Below are 23,749 nucleotides of genomic sequence, written 5' to 3' on the forward strand. Positions count from 1 at the left end.
ACAGGCATCAGCTTGGAGGAACCTCAGAAGTATTAGCTTTGGGGGGGGGGGGCAGACCACAAAAAATGATATACTGTAAGGATTTCATTTCTATGACATTCTAGAAGAGACCAAACTAGAACGGCACCAGCACATCAGTGGGGGCCAACGGCCAGAGGTGGTGGGAGGGGATTGCCGAGGGAGGGGCATGAGGGAACTTTTCGGAGCGATGGAACTGGTCCAGATCTGGATTGTTGTGGTCACAAGGCTGTCCACCGTTCTCAAAATTCCTTGAAGTGTTCACTTAAAATTGGTAAATTGTTGTGTTTTTTTCTGTAAATTATTCCTCAAGCCGGGCTGGCGTGGCTCAGTGATTGAGCTTCGACCTATGAACCAGGAGGTCACGGTTCGATTCCGGGTTCAGGGCACATGCCCGGGTTGTGGCTCGATGCCCAGTAGGGGGCGTATAGGAGGCAGCCAATCAATGATTTACTTTCATCATTGATGTTTCTACCTCTCTCTCCCTCTCCCTTCCTCCCTGAAGCCAATTAAAATAATTAATTTAAAATAAAAGAGACATCCCCTTGGACTTGCTTGTGAAATTCTATGGAGCTGGTTATCAAGAGTCTCCCATAGTAACCAGATTGCTCATCCTACGTGACGCCTTCGATAAGGATCAAGCCCAGCCAGCCCTCCCATGCGATTCCTCCTCTGCAAAGCGGGGATAATGGGTACTTCCCTATCTCTCAGGGCAATTATGCAGATAAAGTAACTGAAGTTCAGTTTCCCAACTCAGACTGGCAAAGCTGCCGAGCTCCTCACACTCCCTGGCCGGGACTCCGCCCATCATGCTGATAATGGAACCGTCCCCTCCATCCTTGCCGTGGCTTCTGAAGCCACCCTCCCCAACCTCACCTTCCGTCCTACCCCCAGGTCCCAAGGGTGGCCGGCCCTCCCTTCCCCAAGGCCGCTCGGAGGCCAGCCCCTCAGAAAAGCCTTCATCCACTCACCTTGCAAACTAACAGCCCCTCCACCCTTCTCTGTCCCCTTATGTTGCTTTATTTTCCTTCTTAGCACTGACCACCCCCTGGCATAGCCTACAGGTATTTCTTTTCATAGCCCCACCTAGCGAGTCAGCCTCAGCAGCGACCTGGTCTGTCCTGAACTCTGTGGCACCCCCAGCACACACACACACACACACACTAGCAACTAGTATTTACTGAGCACTTGCTATATGCCAGGCACAGTTCCAAGCATTTTGCATGTCGTAATTCATGTGGTTCCTTACCCTAAGGGAGGTGCTGTTTTAACCCCATTTTTACTGATTAAGGAGAGTGAGGCACAGAGACGTTCATTAACCTGCCTGAGCTCACACAGACAGGAAGTGGTAGAGCCAGGGCTCAGCCCTGGGCAGGTGAGATGTGAGAGCCCAGGAGTCCTGACTACTGTGCTAGTCCATCCACTACTCTGCTCCATCGCAACGAGTGAATGGAAACTAAAGAGGAATAATCACATGGCTCCCTCCCCACCCCAGCTGGCCCTGCCTGAGCGACACCCAGCGATTGCTCCTGGATGGTTAAAGGAAAGAAAGCGGCAGGAGGGCTCAGCGGGCCCATTTGACTGGGCACCCCAACAGACAACTGGCTGTCTCCCGTTGCTTCGAACTGACCCCCTGTGGTAGTGTGGTTGATACAGGCACACCTCGTCCCATTGCGCGCCTCTCCCTTGTGCTTCTGGGTGCTGCATTTTTTATAAATTGAAGTCAAGACCCTCCACCAGCAAAAATATGACGACTCGCTTCATTGCAGTGGTCTGGAAGCAACCCCGCAATAGCTCTGAGGCATGCCTGCATACGTATGGTCACTTCACTGGGAGTGTCTTATCACTGATATTTTGTCCTAATATTTGTTCTTTTTTTTTGGTTAATCCTTGCCCGAGGATATTCTTTTTTTCCATTGATTTTTAGAGAGAGTGGAAGGGAGGGGGGAAGACAGAGAGATTGGTTGCCTCCGTGCACTCGCCCTGGGATGGGGCCTGCAACCGAGGTACATGCCCTTGACATGGACTCACACCTGGAACCCTTCAGTCCTCGGGCCGACGCTCTAACCAGCCAGGGCCCAATATCTGTTCTGTGTCCTCATATTCTGGAACAGCGCCACAGCCACCGCGGGGAAACCAGTGTCTGTTATTCCCATCAAAGCCCTTTCCATCACAACGGAGTTTATGTTACTGGGTGACTTTCGGAAGCCCTTAAGGATGGGGACTGGTTGCCGAGGAAACCAACCACATGATTAAAGGTTGGAACTTTCAGCCAACCACCCCCCTACAGCTGGTTAGAGAGAGCAGCTGGAGTTGGAACCAATCACCAATGGCCAATGATTTAATCAATCATGCCTATGTAATGACGCCTCAAAAAAACCCCAAAGGATGAGAGCTCCCAGGTTACTGATTCCGTGGAGGTGCTGGGAGGGTGTGAGAACATGGACACAACCCCCTGCCCGCCCCCCCGCCCCCCCCCCCCCCGCCCTCATCTCTTCCCACAGAAACCTTGCCCACCATCTCTTCTCTCTGGCTGGTCCTGAATCTGGTAATAACTGGTAATGGAGTGAGTAACCTGTTTTCCTGAGTTCTGGGAGCCGCTCTAGCAAACTGATGAAGCCGAAGAAGGGGGTCGTGGAGCCTGTGAGTTATAGACGATGGGGCAGGAGCACGGGTGCCCCCGGGACTGGGGACTGGCCTCTGAAGTGAGGACAGCCCTGCCAGGCTGAGCCCCCGGCCTGCGGGGTCTGACACCATCTCTGTTAGGGGCAAAAATGGAATAGTGGAGACGAGCCATAGTTATAAGAAATATTAATCATGCTCTATTAACCGTGATCGCCTCGTTCTGATTAAAGAAAGGACGTTCTGACCTGGCTGGGAGTTGCACGCCCCCAGGGAGTCAACCTTGGTCCTGGCAGTCAATCTTGGATCTTGTAGTCAACCTGGGAAGACGGTCCATTCCCATTCAAAGAACTGCCTAATATCTAATATCATGGAAAGATTAACAACCTTGTTGCCCAAACAGTGGAGTCCCCCCCCCCAGCCCATGCCTGTGAGTTCTCCTTCCCCGCGTAATGCTTGTCCTGCCCTGTATCAGCAGCTGGCTTCCGGGGGGCTGCCAAGCAGATGTTTGTGGCTGACCTGCTGCTCCCCCACGCTGCCGGCAGTCTTGGAATAAACGCTCATATATGATTCAACGCTGTCTGCCTAATTGGCTCAAGTAGTGACAGGCAGGCCGGACCCCCTGGTTGTCTGGTTTCACCTCCAGGTAGATGGTGTGGGAATTGGATTGCTTGGTGTGTGGAGAGAAAACCACATTTGGTGATCAGAAGTGCCACACGCAGAAGGCTGAGAGGAGACACAGGAATGGTTTCCTTTCCGTCCCCTCGCACTGAATCGCCTGTTGCTACCCCAGCCTATAGATGGGGAAGCCGGACCAGGGACTGTTGGGACAGGAGAGAGAGTGGGGGCAGCAGAGCACAGCAGCGGGTGGTCACAGGTAGAGACCACAGGGAGGGGTGTGGGGAGGACATACACCGGGCCTCGCTCCCCTCCCACCCCCAGTCTCCTGTTGGTGCCTTCCTGCGGGCAAACCCTGCTGGAAGGCTGAGGGCGGGGCGGGCGTGTGGCCTGCAGGGGGCAGCCTCGGGCTACAGAGCTGGGGGACGGAGGAGCTAGAGGGGTGTGTGCAGATCCGCCCGCACATCGCTGCTCTCTTTCACTCTGCCCTCCCTCGCCAGCGCTCAATGTAGCCAAAGGGGCCACCCCACCTCCTGGTAGAGGCCAGAGGGCCTCCCTCCGCCCGGCCCCCACCTCCGCCCCTGTGTCTTTGCAAATCACAGATCTGGCGGCGTCTCCCCACTCGTCGCAGGTCCTCAGTGAATCCCTTTCCCATTGCCCTCCTAGCAGGAAGTCCTCTGGCCCTGGCTGCTCCCCTTCCCTCTCGCTGCGCCCGTGACCCCCACCCCCACCCCCACCCCCAAGTGTCAGCTCCTCCTTCCCTTCTGCAGGCCTCTCCTAGTAGCTGCTGCATCCCAGCACCTAAGGCAGTGCCTGCCCTAACCACAAGCGCAGGAATACTCGTCCCTTCACAAGGATCGAGATGAGGAGGAACCAGGGAAGGAGGCAGGACCCTGAGAAGGCAGGAGAGGCAGTCACGTGTAAAACAAACAGGTTTATTGATAAGCAGGAATGCTGACCAGCAGACAGTGCAAACTCTCATTGCCTTGGCATCCACACAAGCCGGGGAACCGAGGCTACATCCAGAAAGGGTCTCTTTTTAATTCATGGCTTCCCGGCTCTGTGGGGGGATGGAAAGGCGGCTTGAGGGCCTCCCGGAACTGTCCACCAGGGGGCAGACCTGCTCCATAACCACGCAGGGTCCAACGTGGGCAGCGGCCCGGGCGGGTCCAGGTAGTCAGTAAGCACATCTTGAATCCACGGAGGGAAGCCGCTCGTGTCTCCAAGGTAATGGCTTTACTCTCCGGCCCTCTAAAAGTTCAGCTGCAAAGTTCAAGTCTTTTTCAACAAAGATCCAAGTATCACAGACTCAAATGGCTTCTCCAGGAGCCCCAGCCCCCTTCCTGCCACCCTCTGCGGGGAGTGAACAAGTGTGTTTGGGGGAGTGGGCAGGCTCTTTAACAAGTAAGAATGCCCTAGCAAAACTGTTGGCTTCAGCTGCTTCACGGAGGCTACACGGACCCACAGCACACAACACACACACACACACACACACACACACACACACACACACACACACACAGACTGGCTCTCAGCATCTCACATCCACCTGGGATGGCGACAGGCACAGTACTAAAGTGGCCCCGCGGCTCCCCTGGGGCCTGGGACTCCAGGAACGGCGGGAGGAGGTTGGGGGAACAGGAGCACCCCTTGGGAGTCCAAAAAGCAAGGTCCAGGCTGAGGTAGAAGGAGAGATGGCTGCAGGAGCTGGGTCTCCAGGTCCTGAAATTCCCTGATACAAGGTGTGGCCCGGGAGCCCACACCAGACAGCGCAGGAAGGAGGGCGGCGGGGCTGGCGCTCTGGGTAAGCGGGAGTGAAGGTCAAAGGCAGAGAAGGCACACGCTGGGACTTGGGCTTTGTTGTGCTGCTGGCTTGTTTCCATGGTGCTTACGGTTTTTTGGTGAGTTTTTAAACTGCCACATATTGAAATTAGATTTCCTGTTAGAGGTTTGCCATCTTGCCCGGGCTGCCTGCTGGGCCTCTGGGGATCCGATTTTCACACCACATACAGGAGGCGGAACCAGCAGGAAAGGATTTGAGGTGCTTCCCAAGGGTCCTTAGCTAACCCAGGGGACCCCACCCTGCACAGAACCATCTGGCTGATGACAGCCCCTCCCACTCTGGGACCACCTGCAGGCCCAGCATCCAGGCTGACTGGCTGCCCCTTCTCCATGGATGACCCCCACAGCACCCTCCTCCCCCACGGCCTCTCTGGACGCTGGCACCTCCCGGGGAGCCAGAGCCCAGGGATGAAACAAGGGTTTGAGAAGCCAGGGCCACAGGCCCAGCGAGGGGGCAGCTCAGAGCGGCAGGGACCCGGACCCGCAGGGCTGCCCAGCACGTCCAGCTAGCCTTGGGAGAAGGATGCCCATGACCGGAGGGGTTCTCTGACTCTCCCTGCCTCCTCCCTGCCTGCCAGGCTGTGGAGGCCACTGAAGGAACTTGGCCTAGAAGGAGCCAGAGTGCTGGGCGTGGGGGCCAGGGAGACCCCGAGGCCAGCCCACTCAGCGGCGACTCGGCCCCTGCCGGCCTGGTTAACTGGGCTTCATGCCGGCGTCAGGCACGCCCAGGTTCAGGGGCTTCTCCTCCAGGCTCTGCAGCAGAGTCTCGGGGGCCCCGCGCGGGGACCGCACAGGGCACTCCTCCTTGGAGAAGGGGACGTGCTCTTCCTTCGGGGAGCCGGAGGGGCTGGAGTCTGCGTTCCCTGTCGTGGAGCTGGCCTGGGAGGAGCACCGCGAGCTGTGCTCAGAGCTGCTGCAAACGTTAACGATGCAGGTGACATTGACGTGGGTCCCGTGGCCGCCTGGGGAGGACTCTGCAGAAGAGGAGAGGGTGGTCAGGCGGGGTCTTGCAGGGGGGAGGCCATCATGGCCTGTCCCCTTCCCAATGGCCAGTTACGACATGAGGGAGAAAGCACTGGGCACGTTGGGGGTCGTGCTTTTTAAGAGAATTGGCTGCCAACATTTAAAATTCAGGAATTAAAAATCAAATCAAATCGCACCTTCTCCAGGACTGGCTTCTCCCAATAAACTTTGGTTCCATTAAAAATAAAAAATAAATAAAATCCAGGAATTTACGTTTTTAAAATCTGATTTATGGCTTCCCTCGGGAGCCAGATGTGGGAGATCTGGCCATGGAGGGCCCACGTACCTGAACACAGCTGGCAGGGAGGGCTTCCGCCCACCCCCTGTGGGCATCTGAGTTTCCTAACTGGTCAGCGTGGGACCGAATGATGGATAAGCCGGGAGATGAATACGAGGGGCTGGAGGCACAAGAGCCTCTCAAAAAGTGACAGCTGCTGCTGTGACTGTGGGGACCTGCTCAGTGCAAACAGGTGTGGTGCCCAGAGTGCAGGGAGGACTGGCTGGCTATTCTCCAGTCCTCCCCCAGCCCAGCTCCCCCAACTCCAGGGGCTCCGAGAGGAGGTCAGAGCTGGCAAGCTCCCCTCTCTCAGGACAACCCCAAATAGGGCAGGGCAAGGGAGGGCTGAACTCATGGGGCCAGAAGGAAATTTCCACCCTGAGTCTGCACGGCACCCAAATGTCACCCAAAGTCACCATGGCCTTTGCACACTGTGAACCAGACACGGAGGGGGCGGACAGGGGGACCACAACGGGCATGCCTGACGCCGGCATGGCGAGAGGTGCTGGGTGTGTGGGTGGGAGGGACAGAAGGGGATCGCAGAGGCCAGAGAGGCAAGAGGAGAGCGAACAGAGAAGGAACAGAGGGTGGAAGGGGTGGGCAGACATGGTCAGGGGTCCACACAGGGGGGCAAGGAGGAACCCACACCAGGCTGGCTGTGGAAGAGGTATCGCTAAGGATCAGAAAGGTGAATCCAAAAGTTGGATGAAGACCAACAGTTTACATTTGCAGTTCATTCATTCATTCAACAAATGTTCAGGGCCACCTGCTGTGTTCTGGGCACTGACCCAATGGTCCCCCGGGAGCTCTGAGGCTGGGGTGCGGGCACTGACAAGACATCACATGAGGAGGGCAGGCCATGACGGAGAAGCAGAAGCGGGGTGCCTTGCTGATGTGGGCGGCCCGGGGAGGAAGCAACCTGAGTGGGGTGACAGGTAGGGAAGGGGTGGCAGCCCTGCCAAGGAGGTGCCATGGCTCATCTCTAGGTGAGGAAGCTGAGGCTCAGTGGGGTTAAGGAGGCACCGTCTGGGAGGGATCTAGAAATGACCACGTCCACTGCCATTCTGCAGGGGAGCGGGAGAGATGCAGGCCAGCAGGCTTGACTACCAAACACACCCAAGGAAGCTCCAGGCTTCCCGGGGGCCCCTGCAGGGGTGCCCTCCACTGAGCACTGTGATCCCTGTCACAGACCAAATCCAGGCAAAATGCTCCTCCAGAACTCACACCCGGTCCTGGGGCCTCAGGCCCAAAGGGACTGGCAACAAGCCACACAGGGAGCCCTGGAGGCATCCCCTATTCATGTAGCTTCCCGCCCCCAAGCCCAGGGGGATGCCCAGCTCTCTCTTTATAAGCTGTGTGTCCTTGAACAGCTGTTTAAACTCGCTGGGTCTCAGTTTCCTTGACTATACAATATAATCAATATTAATATTATAATATATTACAGAATTATAAAACAATGATATCATATAATAATGTAATACTGTAACATTAATATGTAATACTGACACTCTACCTCCCAGGAGCACGCCTGTGCTGCCCCAATGGGTAGTACAAGGCCCCTTTCTCTGACCTCTTAGTGAGCCAAAGCAACTTACCTGGGCTCATTCCCCCAGTCCCTTTCCAGTTATCCTAGGACCTAGGTCCTTCCTTGTTTCACTCTCCCCAGCTTTAATAAATAGCCCCTAAAAATACAAAAATCTGTATTTATATTAGACTAGAGGCCCGGTGCACAAATTGGTGCACCAGTGGGGTCCCTCGGCCTGGTCTGCGGGATCAGGCTGAAACCAGCTCTGACATCCCCTGAGGGGTCCCAGATTGCGACAGGGTGCAGGCTAGGCAGAGGGACCCCACTGGTGCACAATTGGGGCCAGGGAGGACACAGGAGGTTGGCCAGCCAGGGAAGAACTACGGGAGGGCTCCAGGGCATGGCCGGACCCCAGCAGCAAGCTAACCTACCAGTCAGAGCGTCTGCCCCCTGGTGGTGAGTGCACATCATAGCGACTGGCTGACCAGTCGACTGTCTGCCACCTGGTGGTCAGTGCACATCATAGTGAGCGGTTGAGCAGCCTTAGCATATCATTAGCATATTATGCCTTGATTGAACGGACAACTGGATGACTGGACACTTAGCATATTAGGCTTTTATTATATAGGGTATGCTATACCCTGCCTGGATATCAGACTCAAAGGACAAGTTAGGGCTGTCTAGAAGGAAGGGTGTTCCTGGTGAAAGAACCCACATGGGCAAAGGTGGGAGGGAACTGGGGGGTTCAGAGAACCCAAAGAGCCAGGTGGCTGTGTGTTGCACTGGGGGGCAAGCCACGGCTATTGTGCAGGGCTTCTCAGGCCCAGCTGGAAGCTGGGGCCCAGGAGGAAGGGCTCAGTTAGAAAGCAGGAAGAATCACGAAGAGGGAATGAAGCCGGGGCCACTTACCTGAGCTCCCGGAGCCAGCACGGGCCTCCCCAGACCCACTGGGCTGGTCCCTGGCCGGCGCCTGTGGCTGGTTCCTGGTGGGCGTCCCCCCGTGGGAAGCGCTGGCCGCGCTCTCCAGGGAGCTGCTGCTGGAGCTGGGCGCCGTGGTCAGCAGGTGCTGCTGCTCGGAGCCAGGAGCTACCTGGGCCTTATCAGCAGGCAGGTGAGGCTGGGTGGGGAAGGCAGGAGGGACAGCGGTCAGGCCTCCAGCCAGCTCCGCTCCTTCCTCCTTCCTCCTCCTCACCACCATCGGCGCCCCGTGTCACAAGCCCTGAAGTTTACTTGCTTCTGCCCACCGCACATGTTCTTTCCACACAAGGTGCTTTCGGGACGGGTGCCCTCTACGGTTTCTGTGATTAGCACCTGCCTGCCCTGCTGGAGTGTGAGCCCGCGTCAGGCAGAGCTCAGAGGGCCCTGTTCTCCAAATCGTTCTCCCCTTAGAGGCGGGGCAGGATGGAGGCCCAGAGAAGAAGAGTGACTCTCCCAAGGCCACCCCCTCAGCACAGGGTGGCCCAGCCCAGCAGCCAAGAGAATGGGTGCAAATCATGACTTCATCACTCACTAGCTGTGTGACCTTGAAAAAGTTACTTGGCCTCTCTGTGCCTCCATTTTTCATCTACTTGTATAAAGGGAGAATAACAACCCATCTCCTAGGGTTATTGTGAAGACTAAATGGCCGAGTAAATGGTAAAGTGCTCAGAACAGCGGCTGTTGCATAGTAAGTTCCATACAAGGGTTTGTTAAATCAGGGGCCACACTTTCACCCACTGCCAAGGATGAGGGTAAAATGAGAACTGAGGCGAGTGAAGGGTTGGTGAGATATATCTTAGAGCGGTAGAGAGAGGTGAAGGTCCGAGGGTGAGTGTTTGCTGTGGGGTGGGGGCCACAGGCACGTTAGACCCCCTCCCCAGGGAACACTGAGACCCCAAGGCCTTGCTCCAGAAGAAGCCAAGATTCCAGGTGTGCTCTGAGCAGAGGCAGAATACCTTATCCCTCTGGGACTGGCCAATCCTGCAGCCCTGGCCCCCAGCCCCGCCCACATTGGCTGTGGCCCCTCAGCACCTGAGACCTGAGGAGCCCTCAATATCCCGAGGCCAGCTCATAGCCTCTTACAAGGAGGATCCTTCTAAAGCAGCCCCAGGAGGCCATGGAGGCCCAGAGAGGGTGTGTTCCCTGCTCTGAATCACACAGCTGGTCCATGGGAGGGGCAGGACCAGCCCAGAACAGTGTCCCCAAGCTGGTGACTTGCCACTGTGTCTGACTCCCTGGCTCACCCCTCCCCCAGTTTTCAAGGGAAGGAGGGCACTTCTAGATTTCTAGTCCATGCTGAACTTGCCCACTCCCAGCCCTGCCCTGAACTGGGACAGGCGGGCGGGAGGGAGAGGAGGCGCATCCAAATGTCATTCCTCACAACCCCCGGAGAAGGGGTTTTCATGTTCCTCTGCCGGTGGCCAAGGCCCGGCAGAACAGAAACCCCCAAAGGTCACAGCTGCCTCCCTCCCCCAAGGCCACAAGTTGCAAAGTTCAGACAGGCTCTGAGTGGGGCAGAAAAATCCTGAGTGCTGCTCCTTGGGCTGGGACCCCAGAAAGGGGGGTGCCTGGGGAGCTCATGCAAAAAACCAGGACCCCAGCCGGCCAGGCTCCTCCTCACCTCCCAGCCTCTCCCAGCCCAGTCCTGCCTGGATGCAGAGACCCTGGCAGAGCCACCACTAGGTCCTCCGGACGAGGGTCCATGTCTGTCTGCACGTGCGAGTGTGCGTCCATGAGGTTCACACACGCGCGTGTACAGATGTGAAGGCATGTGAAGTGCACGCACATACATGTCTATGGGGGACATGTGGGCACGTCGGCTGGGCGCGGTGAAGAGAGGCACTCCCAGGTTTGTGTCCAGGCCACGCATGAGCTGTGCGATCTTGGGAAAGTTACCTAGTAGCTCTGGACCCAAGTTTCCTGGGCCGTAAAACTGGAGCCATCACCTTACCGCCTGTGTCGCAGCACGGCTGTGGGAATAAGTAATGCTCAGACTGTGCCTGGCATACGTTCAGCACCTCATAAATGCCCACTCTCGTTATTAAATGTGAGCAGTGCACGAGGGTGCCTGTGGGGGTGACTGTGGGTGAGCTCACATATGAGGGTACGCTGACCTTTCCCAAAAGAGGGAAGCCACTGTCCTGCCAGGCATTGGGGTTCCTTCCGCAGCAGGAGGGGCGGGGAGGAGCTGAGTCATGCACTCTCCGCCCCAGCATCCTAGACCTTGGGGCGCGACCAGGCAGCCTCATAGCAGGGACCACAGCCAGCGGCCGAGGAACAGAGTGGGCACAGGCTAAGCGAGGGAGTGGGAGCCTGGGGACTGAAGGGCAGGCATCTGGGGAGGTGACCAGCCTCTGAGGGCAGGCCTGTGGGGGCTCGGGGGGCTTGGAGCAGCCCTGAATGCCTGGCCCGGCCAAACCTGCAGATTCAGACTGAGTTTCCAACCTGGGCTCTGTCACTTCCCTAGCAGCCTGACCTTATATGGGAAACAGAACCTCCCTGAATCTCGGTTTCCTCATCTGTGAAAGGGGGTGACTGTACTGGGCACCTCACTGCAGCCAGAGCCACAGCACAGACACCGAGCCTGGCACACGGGCTCAGCAGCCAAGCGCACGGCCAGCTCAGACCTGTGCGTCAGTCTTTCCAGGTCCACACTGGGCAGCTTGAAATTGGACAGTGGGAGTGTTTATGGCACAGAAATGAGCTAACACCACAAATCAGGGGTTCGGGGTTCTTGCCCTGCCCGGAGGGCCCGCTACCAGCGCCCGCTCTATACACAACAGCTCTCCAAAATAGTAGCTACGTTGCTCATACTCAGTGAACACAGAACTCTGTGTAGGGAAAGGGGAAGTGAGGCTGCTGGGTCACACCTGGGCCAGCTCACTGCACTGGGTGTTGGGAAACACTTGGCCAGGAAGGAGAGAAGACGTGACAGCTGGGTGCTGGGGAGGAGCCTGGAGGGCACACGTGCCCTCTGTGCCACCCCTCGGCGGCTGTCAGTGTCACCGAATGGAAGCCAGAAAAAGGAAGGAGTGGCATTCGCACCCTGGGGGAATGAGAAAATGTCTGAACTCCCAAACCAGTGCTCCCATCTGCTGGAATGCTGCAGAGCCGGGAGTCCAGAGACACGGTGCCGTGTGGCCTTGGGCAAGTCACTTCCTCTTTGCTTGTCCACAAAATTGGGCCCTGAAATCAGTCGCTGGTCCCTACCAAGTCCCAAGTCCTGTGTAAGCCTCTGGCACTGGGCTGCCCAGGGCTGAGCTGCTCCCTAGCACAGTGGGGGTTCCCAGCTGGGGGTGGCTCTGCCCTCCGGGGGGCGTTAGCAATGTCTGGAGACATCTCTGACTTCCACTCCTTGGAGGCAGTGCTGCTGCCATCGCTGGGGAGAGGCCGGCGCTATTGCTGAGCAGCCCGCAAAGCACAGGACAGCCACCAAGGACAGGATGATGGCACCGAGGCTGAGGAACCCTGCCCAGCAGGACGGGGGGACCTGGAGGGAGCTCTTTCCGCATCTATAAAAACAGGTATAAACCCTGCCCTGCCTACCAGATTCAGGAGTGCAGCAGCCACTGTGCACTGGCTCACCCCACACCCATTCCCAAGCCCTCTCCCTTGTCTTTCTCCACCACCGAGGCTGGGAAAGCAAAGCGGTGGTCACGTGACACCATTCAGGCCAATGAGACAAAAGGAGAAGTCTACCCAGGGCTTTTGGGAGAGCGCTGATTTCCTGATAAAAGGCACCATGGCGGGCCATGACCCCCTCTTCTGCCCACCTCAAACCTGAGGTCACAGGAAGTGGTGATCACCCTCTCATGACATGAAGCCACAAGCAACAGAACAGCCAACACACTAAAGATGGCAGAGCCCGGGGTCCTCCCGCCTCTCAAAGGATGCAGTTGAACTATTCCAGCAGCTATCGACCCCTCGACCTCTTGGCATGTGAGCAACATAAAGCCCTCTTGCTTTAAGTAACCCTATGTTTTTGGTTATTTGTGGCCAAATGCCCTCCTGATGGAGAACTGGTCACAGACCCTACTTTATAACAAAGATCTAAGGTGAGCTGCTTTGGTTGAAGAGGGGGGACCCAGAGCCCAGCCCTCTAGCCACCATCTCAATCCCAAAGATGACCCCCAGGCCCCTCCGTGGAACACCAGGGTACCTTGGCACTCAGTTTGAAAACCACTGCTCTTTGAGGAAGTGCTTTGTAAGCACCACAGAGATGCTGAGAATTGTTGCCAGCTGAGTGGATGGTCCAGCCCCTGAGCATCACTGTCCCCGTTTAATGGTGAGGAAACGGAGCCACAAGCCATTTCACAGCTGCCCAAGGTCACACCACAGGTCCATGACCACATGCTTGACACGGACACCACTAACCCCTGCTCCTTGCCATGGCATCTCACACTCGGTCTCCTTGATCAGCCCTGGCTGGCCTTTCCTCCACCTCCCAGGGCTCTGCACACCACCTGGCCCTGGACAGACCCACCTACAGAACCCACTGCTTCCTGGAAGGAGAGCAGGGGAGGGGCACTCACCTTAGTGTCTCCAGGCAGGCAGAAGGGTTTCTCTGCAAAGGGGAGAGGGGACAAGTCAGGGACAGTGTCTTCCTCGGGCCATGGCTGTTCTAACTAGGAGGGCAGCGTGGGGCCCAAGCAGAGCCAGTCGGAGTAGACTCAGCCAAGGGGGAAATAATTATCTACCAAACAAGGCACGTAAAGGCCTCACACCCAGCCCTCCAGCTGGCTCAACATTGTTCCACTCCCTTCTATCCTCGCAACTACTTTCCCCCCAAACTCTGCACCTTGGCTCACACTTGTCCTCTGCTGAGCACGCCTTTCCCTTCCTGCACACAGCCCCCCATTCAAATCTTACCCAGCTCAAACCCCACCTACCCCCGAGGCCTGACTCCCCCCAGAATGCCCCACAAGAGTCCTGGACTCCTCCCCCTGGGACGCCCTCATGGAGCCTTGCCTTTCAGTAGCTAAGTTAGCAGAAGTGCCCTCTCCCAGGCTCTAAGCTCCTACAGAGTCTACGGTACCCAGCTCTGTCTGAGCCCTCGGGCTATGCCCAGGCCCTGACTCACAGTAGGCACCCAGCTTCCTGAACAAATGGATACAGGGAAAAGGAACGGAATCTTACTTTTCTTCTGGGCCAGGATGACACAGTTCAGCAGCCCTATCATTAGCAGTCCCAAGGCTGTCACACCCACAATGAGTCCTGGAAGGAAAGGAGAAGCTCAAACCAGCTGCAAAAAGCACACCGACTTCTACCAGGGGCCTGGCAGGTCCGTCGGTGACCAAAGATGGCTGGGGCTGTCCCAGGTGAGGGGCAAGCCCAGGCCAGAGGTCCGGCATTCAATTACAACACGAACAAACCAAAAACTGTGTGCCAGACAAGCTCGAGGGCCACCAGCTTGACCGTTCAAGCCTGCTGTAGTCCCTAACCCCAGACGGACAGCCCATGAGGTGACGTGGCTCAGCCACTATCTTCACAGCCTGATGGGTCATCAGAACCAACAACCAGGAGACCACCTCCACTTTGAGATAAAAGCTGAGCCCAGCCTGGCCGGCATGGCTCAGTGATTGAGCATCGACCTATGAACCAGGAGGTCATAGTTCAATTCCCGGTGAGGGCACATGCCTGGGTTGCGGGCTCGATCCCCAGTGGAGGGCGTGCAGGAGGCAGCCAATCATGATTCTCTCTCATCAGTGATGTTTCTCTCTCTCCCTCTCCCTTCTTCTCTGAAATCAATAAAAATAAATATTATTTAAAATTTTAAAAAAAGCTAAGCCCACCTCTCTCGACTCGGGGTCTCTCAGTGACAGGACCAGGTCCTGGGAGGAGACAAGTCTCACTGCCACCTGCCTCCCGGGATGGTGCGCATCCAGCCCACAGCGGGCTCTCAGTGAGTCTGAGGTAGGAGGGAGGAAGGATGAACGGGCCTTCTGGTGACTTACCGACTGGCAGAGAGATGTTCCCGGTGCTGAGCCCTTCGGCCGGGGCACTTGGGACCACAGGGAGCAGGACAGACATGCTGGCAGCTATGCTGGGTCCTGGAGTGGGCTCCATGGGTTGGGATTTTGTGGACGCTGCCTGGGGCTTGAGGGCTAAGCTTGTGGTCACACGCAGGGGGGGGAGCACAGACGTGCAGACAGCGTCCATGCTTGCATTGCCAGGGATGGCCGTCGACTCACAGCTGGGAGAGGAGGCGCTTGGTCAGGGGGCAGCAGAGGACAGGACGGCTCGGGGTGGCTGGCTCCCTTGTGGGAAGACAGCTCAGAGGGCAAGGGTCCCAGCAGCATGGATGAGGGAGTGAGGACGTGCCTGCCATCTTTTAGGACCACCCCTTCCTGTCCTCACCTGCCCCCATCCCCATGCTCCCCACTCAGTCTTGACTTCCAGGTCAAGGCTACTGTTCTCCGTGCTGTCCTGGGACCCGCCCACCATAAGATGAACCTGTCCTGGCACTGAACAGGCCTCAGCCACCCAAGGGCGCGAGTGGGGGTTTCAGGCACGATGACACCACCACTGTGTGTTCTAGACCCTCCATCACCCAGGGCAGCCCCTCCCTGCTCCCCCAGAACCAAGGGGCTCAGCCACTCACAACCGATGGGGCCTGCAAGTGTCTGTGGATGACGCCGTGTCTGAGAAGGTCCCTGGGGCACAGGCAGCACACACCACATTCGATGTTGGGGTTCCTTCAAGGAAAAATTGGGGCCTGTCACCAACTCAGATGCTCCATGGGACAGGGAGGCCTTGGCACTGAAGCCCTAGGGGAAGTCAGAGGAGCCGTAGAACTGTCTGCACCTCTACCTCCGAAAACACACACACACACACACACACACACACACACCATACACGCACACACACCATGCACACACCATGCACGCACACACACACACCATGCACACACACACACCATGCACGCACACACACACACCATGCACACACACACACCATGCACGCACACCATGCATGCACACGCACACACAGCATGCACGCACATGCGCGCACACAAACACACAGCTGGGGAGTTTGTCCTTTAACCAATTCTGGTGACTTCCTGGTCTCCGGGGTCACATGGGTTCACCTTCCTGGGGCACCACCTGATTTTCCAGCAGCTTAGGGCTTAATCTGACCCGTCTCTGGATCCCCAGAGCCTAGCACACAGTAGGTACCTAATCAGGCACCTAATGGATAGCAGGCCACCACTGACAATGTTCCCAGGATGAGCTGAGGAGCTGATGTCCCTGAGGAGAGACCCAAGGGGGACCCCAAGGCCAGCTGCCCGACCCCGTACCTGGTGTGACCACACCGAAGCCAGGGGGGCACTTGCGCAGCGGTGCGCATGCCTGGCACCTGTGCGGGCTCTTCAGCACGCAGTACCAGCCGGGCCTGCAGGCGCACACGCGGTTCTGCTTCCGGGTGCAGGCTTGAGCTTCTACCAGTTCTGGAGGGGCGAGAGGGAGGACCAGGGTCATTCCTGCCTCCACTGGCCCTGCTCACAGCCATGCCACTCTGCCCTCCCAGCCAGCCCACCACCCTCAGACAGCTCTGCTCTCCAACAGGCGATGGGTCCCTCCCCTCCCCACAGCGTTCCATGGCCTGCAGTCTCCTTCCGCTCCACGGAACAAGCAAGACACAACTCCTTCAACGCTACAGCAGGCACAGTTCTCCCACCGCGGCTCTTGGCCGGCCCGCCCCATGGGGCACTGAAGGGGCTTCAGTAAGACAGGATGAACATGCTCCGGGTACATAGTAAAGAACTGTGCCCACGCAACCTCATGCCCCGGGGCATGGAGCAGCAGGTCTGGGGTAACCCACATCAGCTTTCAGCCAAAGGGGCTGGAGTCCAGGTGCCCAGGGGAGGATGCTGGGGCCCACCCCTCGCTCTGGGCCTACTCACCAGAGCTGCAGCGGGAGCTACAGCTCAAGCACTCGGGCACCCAGTTCCATAGCTCGGTGTACATGCTGTCCTCGCAGGGGGCACACACGGTGTCTGAGGTCTTGGTGCAGGAAGACTGGACGTGGTAGCCTGAGAAAGCCAGGGCCAGTGGTCACAGGGGAGCTGGCTGCTGCCCGGACCCTGAGCTCATCCCCTGCTCCCCAGAACCCCAGAGATCTGTAGTGGAGCTGCGAAGGCTCTTTGATGGGGTTCCAACTCCTCCATCGACTCACCTCACATCCAGCAAGTACCAGCTGCCACTCCATCTCTGAACCCCCACTGATCATAAAATATCCTCCCCTCTGCTCCTTCCAGATGCCTGGAATTCCACCATCAAAACCGCCTGCCCATTAGTCAGTCACACGTTAGTGAGAACTGGTTTGCCAACCCCTTTCTTCTTTATAGTTGGCTAAAATTCTCCAGCTGGGGCCATCTAAGCTGAGGTCTAACAGATAAGTAAGGGGTTTCCAGGGGAAAGGAGTTGGAAAGACGGAACAGCATATGCAAGGCCCCAGAAGCAAGAGGGACCATAGGGCTGATTCACGGAACTAGAAGGAGTTCAGGAAGAATTGAGAGCTATGACCCTGCCCGCTCCACCCTCACACACACACTCCCTCCCAGACACCAGCCCCCAGGAACCGGGCTGGTCTGAGGGCCAGGGCTCCAGGGTGGTCCCTCACCAGGAGGACACATGCTGCAGCACATCTGGGCCCTCTCGTCATAGTATTCTCTCCGCTGGCACGAGCTTCCATCCTCCGGAACGTGGGGGGTGAATGCCATCTGGAAGGGGAAAGGACAGCCATCAGCTTGGCCACGCCTGACACCCAGATCCCCATCCTGTGTCCCACAAGTCCCTTCTGGGGCTCACCGATGGATGGACGGAGGGCCTGACTTCTCCCTTTGGGTGGGGGGCGAGGGGAAGGTAGAAGGGAGAGTCCCTGCCTCCTTTCACCTCCCCTCTTCCCCCCTCAGTGTGGCACACCCATGTCTGCAGGTGGAGACACTGAGCCAGCTGGCCGGAGGGTGAGGCTGGCCCCCACCACTACACAGGGCAGTGCCCCAAAGGCAGTGGCCTCAGTCACGGAGACCCACAGTGCTCAGCACAATGTGGCCCTCTGCCTAGGATGCCTCCTTCTCCCTCCTTCCCACACCTGGGAATCGCACCTTTGTCCTTCCAAAGAGCTACTGCCTCCTCTGGGAAGCCCTCCCTGACTCCCCCAGGCTGATTCAGGTTCCTCCTCCTCTGGGCTCTTTCTGAGAGCTGAATGCAGCCCCTCCAAACAATCATCTCATTGTGCTAAAATGGGGTACCTACTTCTCCTCCCATTTTGCATGGGTGTATGTGCACCTGCGTGCACACACACACACACACACACACACATGTCTACAATACACAGGGCAGGAGTGATGGCCTCACCGACTCTGGACCCTCAGCTGCCAGCTTGCAGCCCCTGGCAGAGCTGGCGCTCAGCAGATGAGCATTGTGGACGACAGTAACAATGGCTACCATTTCCCGAGCACTGACAGGTTGCCAGGGGTTGGTCTACGTGCTGCAGGTGCTCTAGGCAGACCCCCTAGAGCGCCCACCCCCCAGCTGCCATGGTGCTGCCTGGGAGTGACCCGGCCTCCAGGTGGACGGCTGCTGTGGTGGAGTTCACGCTCCGCACCCCACCCATCCTGCTGCAGCTGGGCCGCGGCTGGCCTCTGCATTGAGAACGGAAACCCAGCTCCTTCCCTGCTCGGCCTGACAGGCAGTCCCAGACCCGTCCTGGCTCCTGGACAACCCCCAACCCCGAGGCCGGGGTTTCACGCTGTCCTGCAATCTGCAGCTCCTCCCCCACCGCGCTCCTGCCTGAGCTGTCCCCTCGGCCTGGAACAGCCTCTTGCTTCCCCTGACAAAACCCCACTGTCCCTTCTGACAGCAGCCTCTGCCTCAAGGCTTCCCTGCCCACACCCCACCCTGAGTAATCACTAGCACCCCGAGCCCTGACCTTCCTCCCTCAGGGTCCTGGCACACAGGCCTGTCCCCACTAAACGGACGCCCTCTGAGGCTGCAGGCTGGGGGTGACGCTGCTACCACCCAGGGCTCACTAATCCAAGCAGCAGGCTTCACTCCAATGCCATTTCCCAGAGGGATCTGACCCTGCACCAGGACATGGAGCCCCAACATGGGAGCACCCACCACGCTGCCAGCTGAAGTCCTTTCCCCCGCTCAGCCCAGGCCCAGGCCCTCACCCCAGGTAGTCAGCTCTGGTGAGGGTGGGAGAGACGCAGGCACTGGCAAGGGACGTGAAACCATTCTGCACAACACGGAGTCTAAAAGATAACTTCCATTCCCGTCCGGACTGTAAGCTCCCATGCCATGGCTGCACACACATGCACATACATGCACACATATGCACATACATGCATGCACAGACATACACACTCATCCCAATCCTTCCCTCCGCCCGGCCCTGGGGCAGACTGCCAGGCACCTGAATGAGGGGAAAGCAAGGCCCCATATCGGGCTCCACATAGCAGGGGTGGGGCCACTGCCCTTGTCCCAAGCCCCTGGCCTCATGCCGACTCCCGCCCAACAAACAGGGCACAAGAGGCTCAAGGGTGGGCCCAGGAAGCTGTGAAAAAAGAAAGAGAGACCCTCCCAGGTGATTCTGACGCTACTCTGCCCAACACACCTGTTAGCTGACACCCAGAGGCAGCAAGATGACCTGGGGGGGTCCACACGGAGGAGACCCGGTGATCAAAGACGGGGGGGGGGAGCCCCGCAACCAGAGAGCATACCTCTGCAGCTCCCTTCGCACTGAAGCGGAGGGCCTGACTGTCCCCCCCTAGCCCCCCAACATGGCCTTCCCTGCAGGCCACTGCTGTGCGGAGCTTCCCCCAGGGAAGCGGCTGTGCCCGCCCCTCAGAGCATGCCCCAGGCGGGCAGGGGCCATGCAGGGTGGCCCTGCATCCCCACAAGCACCCAGGCAGTAACTAGGGGAGCCCCTCATTCCTGTGGGGCCAGAGAACCACAGGACCAAAGGGGCTCCCGGCATGCAGCCCAGGGGGGCCTGCCCGGCTGGAGGAGGACTTCCTGTCAGGCCCAGAGAGCCTGATGGGGCAGGGCCCGCCTTGGTCAAGTTTGGGCTCTCTCTCCACCCACAGGCCAAGGGTTCCTGGGCAAAGGCAGGCGGCCGGCCTCCAGCCACTGCCCAGCAGCCTCCCCTCAGGGTCCAGTCCTGTCTGAATCTTGCTCTCACTGCCTTTCCCCACACTTCCTCCCGCTGCTCAGTGTGAAGAGGGTGGGTCCTCTCTTGAGTAATTTCTAGGCCTGTTTATCCTCTTGGACAGAAAAAGAAAAAAAAACCAACCCACAGCCCTGTCATGGCTAAACAATGAGGAACAGAAAGCCCCTGGCCGAGCGGGACAAAAGGTCACTCCCAGCACTGCAGGCCCCCGAGCAGAGGCCACACAGCCTCGGAGCCAGGTCACCGCAGGGGCCACACGGGCGGGGGTCCCTGGAGGTCCCCGGAACATGGCGAGCAGCCCCTGGGAAACGCGGGGCTATGGAAGCTTCCAGTTCCTTTGGCTGGTGTTGGGGAGGCTCAGAGCCAGGCACCACCCACCCACAGGGGAGTGCTGACTGACATTTTAAAATGAGGAACTAAGCGGATAGTAGTTGATTCACTCAGCATGTTTAGCGATCCAAGCTTTCAAAATACAGGGCCCAGGAGGAAGCTTGGAAATCACTGATGAGCGTTAACCACCCATGTAACAGGTGGGCAATGGGTGCCCAGTGGGGGTGGGAGATTGGAGAAGATAGATGATAGGTAGGTAGATAGATAGATACATAGATACATAGATAGATAGATACGTGGATAGATAGATAGGTGGATAGATGATAGATAGATAATAGATGGATAGATAGATGATGGATAGATAGATAATAGATAGATAGATAGATAGATAGATAGATAGATAGATAGATAGATAGATGATAGATAGATAATAGATGGATAGATAGATAGATGATAGATACATATAGATTGGTTGACAGGGAATGATAGATGAAAGGATGACAGATGAAAGGAGGGTAGGAAGGAAAGACGAAAGGAAGGACCATCTAACATCCAATTTGTGAGACAGGTCTGATGGTGCCCATTTCACAGATGAGGAAATGGAGATAGAAAGTAGCAAAGCCACCTCCTGGTCTCCCAAAGGCTCAGGGCCATTCCAGGGTTGGTGGCAGGCTGAGGAGGATGTGCACATGAGGCCATCAGGGCCCACCCCTCACCCACCAAAGGCCTCAGGGCTGCCTCACATCAGGGTCTGTGGCCCCATTTCCCCTCTTTAACATTGGCCTCTGTCCTCCTAGGGCGGGAGTCACCTGCACTGAGTGATGGCCCTTCCGGGAGGGAGGAAAACAATGGGCTATCTGTTAAGCACCTCCCAGTGTGCCAGGTAAGGTTGCAGGCACTATACAGAATCCCGACTTCACAACTCAGGGAGGCCGAGGCCAGATCACTTGTGTGAGTTCATCCAGGGAGGAGGAGGAGGAGGAGGTGGGACTGGGATGTGACTCTTGCTCTGTTCCCACTGGAGAAATCTTTGGTCCCCTCCTCAGGACAGCTGAAGGAGGCAGCTCTGGGATGCACCCTCCGCCTTCATCCCTGAGTCATTGCAATGCCACCAGCCCCCACCGTCTACTTCTGTGACAAGCAGACACTCGGGCGCTGGCTCCCATGGACACACATGCTCTCTCACCCAGGCGTGTGTGTGTGTGCACACACACACACCAATGCAAGGAATTCCTCTCCGTCTTAGGCCAACAGCCTCTGACCTCAGCTCTGTCTTAGGTTCCCAGGAGACCCCCGAAACCACAGAACCAGCAGGCAGGGACACTCAGCACCTAAGACCCAGCTCTTCCCAGAACTGCCGGTCACTGGGCTCCTGAGAGGGCCCATCCTCTGCTGGCAGCCCCGCAGCAGGAGCAGGGGCACAGGGGCAAAGGTAGGAGTCTGATCCACAGCTGTGCCAAGTGCTAGAAAGATGCCCGGGAGCCAGGAAGTGGGTGGAGGCCCAGAGTGGGGGCGGGATTGAGGTGCAGCAGCTCAGGAGCCTTAAAGACATTTCAGCATCTTCCCATTTAATAGTGGAAAAAGTCAGGGGCAAAGGCGGAAACGCTCACTCATTCATTCATTCATACGTACTGAGCACCTGTTACTCTAGGTGCTGGGCAGACAGCATCGAACACATCCACGTCCCTGTCCTGGGGAGCTGAGCTCTAGCGGGGAGGCTGAGACACACACAGGAAAAATATGTGAGGTGGCAGTGGGAGCCCAGGAAAAAGGAAAAGCAAGGTGGGGCCAGGAGCAACAGGGAGAAGGTGCCGGGTGGGCTCGGTGCAGCCGGGAAGCCAGGGCAGCGGGGCCGGAGCAGGCGAGGGCGAGGGCGCTGGGAGACGAACACAGTGGCATGCAGCGCCTCCTCCTGGAAGCTGGCTCCCAGCAGGCACCGGGCAGCGTCACGCGCATCCCTGTCTCTCTGAGTCCCCATCCCAGCACGGGGACATGGGTATGACCATGGTTCCCAAGTCACATGCGAAAACGGAGCCTCAAAGAGGCTCCTCACCTCGGGCCTGATTTCTTCCCCAGCATCAAGCTGACACACCTGTGTGTCCCCCGCCGCAGAAGACTGGATTTCAACCCCCAGGCCCACCCCAAAGCCCCTCCCTCCTCTCCGCCTCTACTGTGGACACTGGCTGCCTCAGTGTTCTCGTCTGTAAAATGGCAGCAGGAGCCTGGCTGGTGCTCGAAGCCCTCTCCAGCTTCGGCTTCTTAAAGATGGGTGTCAACAAGCCCAAGCCCTCGCGAGACCACAGGCGTGCTGGGTGGGAGGTGGCCCACCACAGGAGGTGGAAAAACTGAATGAGCAGGAGGTGGGGGCTGGGGCTGAGGCCAGGCTGAGAGTGGGTGTGGAGTGGGTGTGGAGTACGGCTTCCATGCCCCAGCCTCTGCCCCTCCTCCCCTCTCCCAGGGCGCGGGCACCCTGAGCAGGCGGCCTGGGAGGAGAGAGCCGCGAAGGCTGCCCTCCTAGGTACACAAACACCTGGCAGGAGCAGCACTCGACTGAGGTCAGAGATCTGGCACACGTGCTGGTCCCAGGGGCCGCAGGATGTGACTTGCTCCCTGAGCCTCAACACTGCTAACCCATGAAATGGTGCCAGACGCTTTGCCCTGCCTCCTCCTGGGGTTGTTGCAGGAGCAAAGGCAGGGGGTCCATCACCTTCTCCCAGACCCTCGGGGAATCCACGGGGGAGCTTAGAGGCTGTGCAAAGGCCCTGAGCTGTACCCTGGGCCAGACGGAATATCAGAGCGGGGCTCCTTCTGCCTGGCGTTAGCTGAGAAGGGCTAGGCGAGGACAAGACCCGGGCAAGCTGTGCAGTTCTGTTCTCGCGAGGTGCTAGATGGCCCAGGGGAGCCTTGCAGAGGAAGGGACAAGTGTAGAGAAGTTAACCTGTGACCCTTAGAGCTACGGGGTCACCACAGGCTGGCCCCAGGCCAGTCCTGCAGAAGCTAATGTCAGGAGGCTATGGCAGGCCAGCCCCTGTGACAGTGGGGTGGGGGCCTTATTGGGGCAGAAGGAGGGGGACAGTCCCCCAGGCCAGATGTGAGTTTCCTAGGGCACTGGCCTCAGATTGTCTCCAAGGGACTTCATCAAGAGGAACACCTAGAAGAGTAATGGGACCCCAAAATAATGAATCTGGGTCAGTGGCTGGAGTCCATTAATGGCCAAACGACACAGTGTCCAGGATAAAGGACAGCAATGTCGCCGAGAGTCCCTGAAAGAAAGTGAGCCTGAGGCAGAGCTACAGCCAGACAAGACCTACCTGGTGAGTCGGGCAATACTTTTCCTGCCC

The 23,749-nt window shown here is 57.7% G+C and overlaps 1 protein-coding gene across 3 annotated transcripts in view; it reads right to left on the reverse strand.

The window, feature by feature from the left end:
* Positions 1-4,172: 4,172 nt before the first annotated feature.
* TNFRSF1B (TNF receptor superfamily member 1B) overlaps positions 4,173-23,749 on the reverse strand; it is a 31,855-nt gene continuing 12,278 nt past the window's right edge. Inside the window, exons 2-11 of one of the 3 annotated variants that reach the window (XR_009452105.1) lie at positions 17,526-17,625; positions 16,807-16,935; positions 16,201-16,350; positions 15,505-15,598; positions 14,858-15,096; positions 14,040-14,117; positions 13,436-13,467; positions 8,835-9,042; positions 4,738-6,074; positions 4,173-4,698 (exon numbers count right to left, since the gene is read on the reverse strand). Coding sequence is in view for 1 of the 3 variants with exons in the window: in XM_059691225.1 (XP_059547208.1) it covers positions 5,794-6,074; positions 8,835-9,042; positions 13,436-13,467; positions 14,040-14,117; positions 14,858-15,096; positions 15,505-15,598; positions 16,201-16,350; positions 16,807-16,935; positions 17,526-17,625 (1,311 nt within the window). In the remaining 2 variants the exon portion in view is untranslated. Of the gene's footprint in view, positions 6,075-8,834; positions 9,043-13,435; positions 13,468-14,039; positions 14,118-14,857; positions 15,097-15,504; positions 15,599-16,200; positions 16,351-16,806; positions 16,936-17,525; positions 17,626-23,749 lie in introns of all 3 variants that reach the window. The other 2 variants (XR_009452104.1, XM_059691225.1) reach the window with 2 other exon arrangements.

The sequence above is a fragment of the Myotis daubentonii genome, chromosome 3, assembly GCF_963259705.1.
Source record: "Myotis daubentonii chromosome 3, mMyoDau2.1, whole genome shotgun sequence".
NCBI classification, from domain to species: Eukaryota; Metazoa; Chordata; class Mammalia; order Chiroptera; family Vespertilionidae; genus Myotis; species Myotis daubentonii.